The following is a 9,516-nucleotide window of genomic DNA, read 5'->3' on the forward strand; positions in this document are numbered from 1 at the left end:
CTAATTTGTCATCACTTTTATGTTTAGATACGTTCGGTGCTTACCACCTAATCTTTCCCCCAATTTTCCTCAGTCATTTCTCAGTTTACATTATAGTCGTTTCCTCAAAAAGGACTCTTGGGAACAATAGTCCCTGAATTCCCTGCATGTTGAAGCTGTTTGTGGTTTTCAGATTTGAGGGACTGCTTGGATGTTTATCATATTTGTACCTCTCATGTTCTCTCCTTGTTTATCTTGTGGGTGTTATTCTCTCTACTGTCCACTGGTATTGATCACTGCTATGAAGATATCGAATGCAGGGCATGTGTTTCTCTCCTTTTGAGTGAACTGATCATTTTGTTTGGCTGCCAAGTGATTGTCTTAAAAGTCTAGCGACTTGAAGAGGATATGCCTTATTTTTGACTATTCTGAGTCTGTTATTTCTAGTACACGGTTTATCCTTTTTTTTCTCTCGGAGAGACAAAAGTTAGTTCTTTTATTTATATCCTTTTTGCCCCCAACTCCTTCTTTCCACTAGAGATCTCTCCAAACTCCTTCCTTGTCACAATTTTAAAAAATTGTCTCAGGCCAATAACAAAGATTGGCTGTCTCTAAGCTATTAAATTATACCAAGAAATACCACATATACCAAGAAGTAAAGAGACTGAGATTTTGGCAAAGTGAAGACATATTAATAAAACTGTGATTGTGTTTGGAAGTGTTACCAAAACTACAGATGCAAGACTGAAGTTTCTGCAGGTTCATCAACCATTTAAAAGTTCCAGAATATGTGCTCTAGGCTGAACTGTGTTCCCCCAAATTACCAACCCCCAAGTATCCCATAAGGTGACTCTCTTTGGAGATAGATAGGGTCATTAAAAAGGTAATTAACAGTATGTCATTTTTATATATGTCAGGGTGTCTCTTACTTGAGGAAAGTTTTGTTACATGATACCTTAAAGTATTTCTGCTTAATTTTTCTTTCTTAAGGACTCACCCCATTTATGCATTTGTTGGATCTTTTTTCAATATCTATTATTTCCCTCTCTAATTTGTTCTCTCTTTAATTTTCACCTTATCATGTTTGTTTTTCTCACTCGATTGTTGTTTCCCATTGTGTTGCACGCAGTCTGTTCTCACCTGTGGTATTTTTCCTGCATTCTGCCAGCCAACATTTCTTCACTTCCCGTTGCATCTTCATCTCTTCCCTGAGTTCTTTTACTTTTGCTCTGTGATCTGCCTTTCACAGAGGCAGGTAATTTATCAATTTTAAAGCTAAGCTTGACAAAATGCTTCGTAACACTACTTGTCTGTCCAATGGCAACGTTTTTCTGATGGTGAGCCACATATTGATTAGTTTTGCTGCTCTTTTAAAATTTTGTTTTGGTTTGTTTTTAATTTTGCTTATAATACATTTGTGTCCATGCTATGCTAGTTTTTTTTTTAGTTTACCCTTTTAATCAATTAGCTTTAATGAGTTTGGTGCTCTTAGACGTGAAATTTGTGGTAGGTCCTCGGGTGGGAGCTTGGGATGTGGGATTAGTGTGGCCTTCAAGTTTTACAGCCTCCAGAGGTGGGCTGCTTTTAGCAGAAAATGGCTCGTAGGTGTGATTCTTTATATAGTCCTGCCTCATGTGTTTCTCTGAACCGAGTGAGTTTGGGGGCAGCTTTTGCTGCCAGCCTCGTTCACTTCTGTGTAGCAGCCATAGATACAAATGAAAGATAAAGCATTTGGACCAGGGGGTGAGTCCCTCATCTTTAGTGACCATCTCTTTGCTAACGCTTTCTGAAACGCTACTGCTGGACTTCTTACACCCCACACTTAGCGGTTTATCCTGTGTAACTTCTGCCCAGCCTCAGCTGTCTGGCTGCCCTTCTTCATGTTTTGTAGGCTGCAGGTTACTGAGTGTGGAAATTGTTCGTGGGGTTTTGCTGAGTGTGGAGATTGTTCATGGGGTTTTGCTGAGTGTGGAAATTGTTCATGGGGTTATTTCACCTTGTTTTCCTGGTTATTCTTATATAATATTCCAAGAGCAAAAGGGGCAAGATACTGACTTATCCAGTCATGTTTGTATGAGAGGTGAAGTGTTTTGTTTTTTGTTTTTTTTTAAGTACAAATATAGAAAGATGCTTCTGTACTGTGAAATTATTCAATATGTATGTAGTTCCCTTATTTCATATTTCTTGGCTTGGCATTTAAAGTGCTCCCCATTCCAGCTCCAATCTCATTCTACTTTCCTCTCCTGTATATATTTTACACTTATGTTAAATTGTACTGAATTATTCAGAGTTACCTGTAGAGCAGCTCCTATTTCTCCGTACTTTTATTCACTTTGATCCCTCGAGCTGACATTTCCTTTCCTCCTTGTAAACCCTTCCTCATCTCCATGGTTCTCACCATCAGTGAAAATCCTCTCTGGGCTTCAAGATCTACGCAAATAGCATCCAGTTCTTAAAGCTTTCCCTCTGATCTCTGCATATTGTTATAATCCTTTTATAGGTTTAACCGTAATTTACATTGCTCAGATTCTCTTAGCATGGTATCCTGGTATATCTGATATTTTGGTTATTTGGCTACTGCTCCCATTTTCTACCAGTTGGAAGGAAGCCTGTGACTTAGTCATATTTGTGTCCCATTTATGCCTGAGCGCAGAACGTGGTGCATAATATATATTCAATAAACATTTGTTGAAATGACAATATTTAGCAAGAGGCCAAAATGGTTTTTTTTGAATGCCTGGCATAATTTCCTCCTGCTTCTCCCTGATGCACAATATAGCCGTTCGCCGGGATAATTTGGTTCCTTTTTCACTGAAGCCACAGGTCCCTGCAGATCAAAGTATCTTACAAGGATGTGATTGCAGATGCACTTGTTCAGTCATGCAGACAGTCAGACTGTGTTTGGATGATTTTAATTGTCTTATTTCAATACAGAATAATTTGTTCTTGGCTCTTTTATGAGTATTTGATAGCTGTTAAGTAGATTAAAAAAACAAAAATGGAAAACAGAAGCTTCTTTAGTCTTTTACTGTTAAGTGGTAGGTCTATATCATGGTATAAATACATTAATAGAACAAACACTGTTAAAAGTTAACTTTTAAATTTAAATTGAACTAAAAGGAATAGCAGAAGCTTAGGAGGAATATTTCCCAAATACACTCTTGGTTTTAGAAACATACACATTTTTAGAAGATGTGAAACTCAAAAATGTCTCCCCACTATTTCATTTAATTGGATCTTTTACCAAGTTGAATTTATGTGCCATTTTCTTCATCATTTTGTAGCACTGAAAGCAGTATTTGATGAGAAAAATCTGTTCCCCAAAGAAATTCTGGATCGTGAACGAAGAGCCAAGCAATTATGCCAAGAAACAAGTAGTGAAGTGAAGATAAAGAGAAATAAAAAACCATTATAATTGAAAGGAAAATAAAATATTTCATTGTCACATAAAGTGTGTATATAAAATGCAAAAAAAAAAAAAAAGGAATCAAGAATTTTGCTCCTTTCTTTTACTTTCTATTTGAACTTTAGGAAGCTTTATTTTGAAACAGTGTTTTAATACAGCTTTTATCCATCACCTTTCACTTTCTTTGTATTCTTTGTAAAGGAAAAATATGACTATAGAGGGGGCAGTATCAATTGGTATTATCTCAGGTGTTTTTATATAAAATGTACAATTCCAGAGCAAAGTATTCTAACCAGTCAGACTTCTTTTTACTCCAATAGCCAAATGCTTTTGGCCAATTTGCATTGTAAAGTCAATTTGCATTGAAATTAAACATGTACTGATGGAGTGAATATCTACAAACTTGACTAAGAAAAGCATTTCACCTTATTTACAGTTTCTTAAAAAAGGGTTTTGATAATGCAGTGAAACCTGTCAATAGCAGCTCTTGCTATTAACTCAGTGACTTATAGCCATTCTTCTATGTGCTTATTGAGAAATTACTACATATGTTCTCCTTCTAAACTTTGTTATGCTGTACTCTAAAACTGAGTGGCCTTGCACAACCAAAGAGGTAATAGCCTCGAAGGAAAAAAAGGGGTTGTGTGAAAGGCTCATTCTATGTGGAAAGTCAAGTAGGGAATGTTTATTATGAAACACAATACATTACTTTTTGATCTGCTTTTCTTTATAAAAATCATCATCACCAAGCAACCAGTATTCTTATGATGCTTTAATTATTGCATCCTGTAGGAATCATTAGTAAATTCATTCATATAACATTAGATTTTTACTATACATTTGCATTTTAAAGAGTCCTTTCAAAAATATATGTATTTTAAGAATTTTGCAATAACACAGGCAAGTAAAGGAAATGATTGACAACATATAGGGGCCTAGTCTGTTTAGTAACTGCAAAAGTTCACGTTTAAGCCTCACAATAATTACATATAAAGATATGTATTTTTAAGGTTAAAATCTGAAATTTGGACACTTTAGGAGAGTGCCCAATTATTGATGGCAGAGTTGGGATTGGAGTCTAGGTCTGTTTTAGTCCAAAAAACATGGTTTTCACCCTTCACTATTCTGTTCACTTGTTTCTTATTATATAAAGTCAATGGAATAAACTCTAACAGTAGAATTTCCAGCATCAGTAGAGCGTATGTCTGAATTTGATGGAGAGGGTGCAGAGGAAAGGTTTTCAGAAGACAGTTCACTGTTCCATCACCTTTAAGTGAATGCTGAGCCAAATTTTGCAACTTTTATGAATATTACTTTTCCTTCTCATTGAATAACAGTCACATATGGGAAAGATGTAGGATGTAGGAGAAAAATTCTTGAAAGAATCAATCTCAACAAATGTTGGAGAATGTTGTCAGAGAGGTGAAGGCCCTGGAAACCATGTTCAAGAGGAACAAATAAATAAATGGGGAGGTCTGGCTTAAGAAAGAGAATTCATAGGATATATAAACTATTCTCAAATATTTCAAAGCTGTAGTGAAGAAAGAGTAGAAGCAGAACTGATGGGTCCAATTGTAAGAAGGCAGATTCTAGAGTAGCTTACAATCCCTGTTAAAACATGAAAAGATTTCTTATTTCCCCTTTCCTTCCCATCTTCACTTCTCATCTTGGTGCAGAACTGTTGGCAGCAGGCCAACTGCATGGCTAGGAAAGGAAGTAACAATTGCCAAGAGAAGACCCACCAGAGATAAGCCTACTGGACCCAAGAGTATGGGAGGGGTGACTGGGAGTGGGAATTAGTGGGTGGGAAGGCAAAGGGATGAGTGGAGGAGATGACCATCATGGTTGAGAGACTGGTTATATTGGGCAGATAAATATTGAATAAATAAATGGATAATTAGTAGATATATTGAGAATGAGAGCTGGGTATCTCACTGTTACAGACAGTCTTTATAAAAACTGAAAGGGAGTAAACTAGAAAGAATCCTGAGATTTTGGATTGGTTTGATAATTTTCTTTTGTATTATCTTGGTTTCTTTTTGGTTTTCGTGACTCTCCTGTATGCTTTTGATTTGTGGTTACCCTGTTTTTCAAGTATATTAACCCATTATTACTATATATCTGTTTGCTTTAAACTGGTAGTCATGTAAGCTCAAACACATCTTAAAAAGAATGAAAAAAAGAAAAAAACTATATATTCTTGCTCCCCACTCCAACCTTTTATGATTTTTATGTCCTCTTTTACATCTTCATGTTTATTCCCTTGCAACTCATTGTGGTTTTCTCCTTTCTTTAGCATCCTGCCTCTTTTTTATTTACAGTAGACTTTTCAATATTTCTTTGAGGATAGGTTTAGTATTGCTGAATTCTTTTAGTTTTTGTTTTTGTGAAATTCTTTCTCTCTCCATCTATTCTAAAGGATAGTCTTACTGGATAGACTATCCTAGGTTGCAGCTTTTTCTCATTCAGGACTTTGAATATATGAGATTTTTGGATTGGGATTATTGGTGTGAACTCATGATTTTAAACAGATAGATGATAGATGGATAGATGGATAAGAGATAGAATGAAATGTTCAGGAGTGATTGAAAATTGTGTTTGCAGCTTGTTCTCAAATGATTCAGAGACTGTTATAATGTTTACATATATATATATATGCACACACACAAACACACCACTTACATTTATTTACCCACACATCATATATGGGAAAGGAGAAAGAGAGGGAGGGAAAGAGAGATTAGATGCACACATGTGGTGAAATGTTAACAATTGGGGGAAAACAGAGAAGGAGAGAGCTGGATGGTAGTTCTTTGTATTATACCAGCAACTTTTCTGCAAATTTGAAATGTTTCAAAGAATTATTTTTTTAAAAATGAAAAAATTTGCCTTGGTATAAAGGGTTCCCTGAGATGTTAAAGCAGAGGCTGAGTAACTCTCACAGGGATATTGCAGAGAATTCTTGCATCAGTTGGAAGGTTTGATTGGACAATCCAGTATTTCAAAAACTTAGAGCATATGATCTATGAATTATAGATTGGTGACAGTACAGTGGAGCAAATATGAGCCATATTCCCAGAATTTAAAGGAATATTAAGATGTTAAAGAGATAATGTGTACAAATACTTTGCGAAGTCCCTTTTCCTCATTCATCCACCCACCCATCCCTCCATCCCTCCATCCATCCTTCCATCCATCCATCCATCCATCCATCCATCCAGTTATTGAAAGCACATGCAAAGACTGTTTTAGATGCCAGGTATACATATTTAAATAGAACAAACTTCTGCCATCAGCTTTCTGAAGTGAAGGCACATAAAGTGCAATGGTTTTTGAAGTAAAGATTGAATGAGCCCATTAGTTTTTCTGTTACAATTTGGAAATTGTTCTACTAGATTTATTTTACTTTTTTTTTTTTAACCCCTGGAGATGACTTTGTTTGAAGTGATTATTCTGAAATAGCCTGGTTCGTATAGACAGAACTTCTCTCTGTAGCTTACTACATGTGTGTGGCACTAGGCTGTGTGTGACCCTAATTCCATCCTTAATTGACTCAGGACCTCTTTTGTGAAAGGAATTAGGAGAAACTGTCTCATAATTATATTTAATGAGAATAGAGCTTTTAAAAGTATGAAAGTCTCTTTTAATGTTACTCTAGTAATTTGGAACAAAAACACACACAAAGGGAAAAATTAAAAGACATTTATTAATTATGTCTTATATCTTCTAGCATCTAATTGTGTAGGCAGGTAGCAGGGTTTTAAGCTTATCAAATGTTAATAGAACTGAAGACTTTATAAGCTGTTTCTGAAATTAATATTTAGGTTCAATTATTTAAGATCCATTTTTCTGCAGTGAAAGGAACTTGTCACATTAAAATAAGATGTGCCACAATTTGCAACAGGCTACTTTGTACTATGTAGACTGCACTAAATATAATTTAACCTGTACTCTTTACAGAACATTTTCCTCTTATCACTCAAAATATATGGAGCAAACTGGTAGAGAAAAGAATACCTGCAATTAATTCATGCTTCAATGGAAGAATTAACTTATACATCCTTTATTGAGAGCATTTGCTTGTATGTTTTTCAGTTGGGAATTAGTTATATTTTTACTTAGAAAACTATAAAATGCTAAGAAAGATAATGAGATTGAACCTGTAACCCCTAGTTATTATTTTTATACATAGTCAGGTTTATTTTTTACAGTGGAGGTAGTGATGGTGCTCAAATTTATAGCAAGATGCTCTGGCTCCCACTAATGAACATTTGTTTTTTACCTGATGCTCTAGCGGCAAACAGAATTATAGAAAGAACAGATTTGTGAAAATATTTAAAAGGTTTGCAGCAATATTTTATGGACAGTTGTTGTATCTTTATGGTCTATTAAAAGAACTTAAACCAGGGAGGAGAAATTCATGGCCATTGCTTTTTACTCCCCAAGAGACAGGACAATATACATTCTGCTTGAACTGCCCTAACATAAGGTTCTTACAGAACAACTTCATTAAGTGGTCTTACCAAGACAGAGTATCTGTCTCTGTCATTGGAAGGAAAAGTAATGGCCTGTTCCTGGGTAAATCACATTATGCTCTGGGTAATGTACAGACATAGTAATTTGGTAGCCAAGGGTACTTGTGATGGATATGTGCTGGTGTCACTGCATGGATAGAAAAGCATTGATTGAATGATAGTCTTGGACATTCAGACTTATTCATGAATTGCAGAGTAGAACAAGAAGAATGGTAATGTTCTCCTGTGGCATAACTCCATTTTTGGAAAATTATCTCCAACACTATGAAGTTGAGGCTGGAATAGAGTTTGCTTATGTTAAAGTAAGTCATATTAGAATAGAAGCCAAGATTTAGGAAACATTTAGAGGTGCCTAGATGGGAAATTAAGAATTTTAGTAATTTACATTGTAAAATGACTATTACTCAATTAAAAAGTGTTTAAAAAAAAGAATTTTAGTAATTTAAGAGATTATGGCCTATAATTGTCATCAGGCTTTTCATGCCTGAGTTATAGCCCTGTTAAGACACTGAAAGAGATTAACAGGGTCCTTGAAAACTTTAAAAAAAAATGAATTCCTTTTAAAGATATCTAAATTAATTTTTTTCTGTCTCATAAATTTATTAGAAATAATATTACATTTAGTGAGCAATAGTGAATATTTGTTTAATTAAAACTGGACCAAATTTTCCATCTCTCTTCTCAGAGGCCTCTGATGAGTAACATAATGTGTTTAATGTCTGATTGCCATTGAGGTGATTGATTTGAACTAGAAAAATGAGATCAAAACCCATTCCATTATGCATCCATTTTTTATTAATGACCTCTTTGTAGAGAAAGTCATGTAGAACTTTAAAAGCACATGAAAGTCACACCAATGTTTATTATCTAATTATCTGTGTTTGACAGTATTATCTTGATAATTTGGTAAATCAATAATCTTAATCTGGTGTTTCTGCTCAACATAAAGAGTGTATTTCTTCAATGTTCATTCTTTTTCCTAAGGATTCAAATGAGCCTTGTATCCACAGGAAACTCCTCTGACTATTGTATAATTTGATGAATTGTTGAGAATTCTGTAATCGCAGCAGTAATTTGTCTCTGCATTTTGGACTTGATTTAGCTTTATTCTTTTTCTTGTAGGCATTCTGAAATATTTATGATGGAATACATTGGTAATCTGATGTGAGAGTCCTGTAAAAAACAAAAGGACTAATTGCTAGCAAATGTACAACCCCTGGCCTATTCTTTCACATTCTGTTTCTACTTACTATAGAAGAAGTGAAATAATGGATGAAATGATAATGAGAACTTAATGATTTTTAAAAATTCTACTGTTTTCTCCCTGAATTCTTGCATATTTCATAATTTATCATTAACCTGGTCATGTTAGTCCTTTTATACAAATGTTGTGAACACCTGCTTTGGTTTTAGAGGAATTAATCAAGCAATGTTTAAGATAAACAGAGTTGGCCTTGACTGATCAGGTGTTCCATGTACTAGTGTTTCCCAGCAAGAACATTCTAGTGGTAACACTGCAGTGAATAATCAGAAGCCAGTTTTGAGTAAGTACTTTAAAATTAAATAGCTTTTGAATGAAGTATGTATGCAATAACA

The 9,516-nt window shown here is 34.8% G+C and overlaps 1 protein-coding gene across 4 annotated transcripts in view; it reads left to right on the forward strand.

Moving 5' to 3' along the window:
• WDR49 (WD repeat domain 49) overlaps nucleotides 1-9,516 on the forward strand; it is a 129,775-nt gene that overhangs the window by 118,237 nt on the left and 2,022 nt on the right. For 3 of the 4 annotated variants that reach the window (XM_010952074.3, XM_045514559.2, XM_045514560.2), the window contains one exon: nucleotides 3,264-7,063. The exons of the other annotated variant lie outside the window; for it this stretch is intronic. In XM_010952074.3, coding sequence (XP_010950376.3) covers nucleotides 3,264-3,394 — 131 coding nt within the window. In that variant the 3' untranslated portion in view covers nucleotides 3,395-7,063. Of the gene's footprint in view, nucleotides 1-3,263; nucleotides 7,064-9,516 lie in introns of those variants that run through there. 4 annotated transcript variants of the gene reach the window in all.

The sequence above is a fragment of the Camelus bactrianus genome, chromosome 1, assembly GCF_048773025.1.
Source record: "Camelus bactrianus isolate YW-2024 breed Bactrian camel chromosome 1, ASM4877302v1, whole genome shotgun sequence".
Lineage (NCBI taxonomy): Eukaryota > Metazoa > Chordata > Mammalia > Artiodactyla > Camelidae > Camelus > Camelus bactrianus.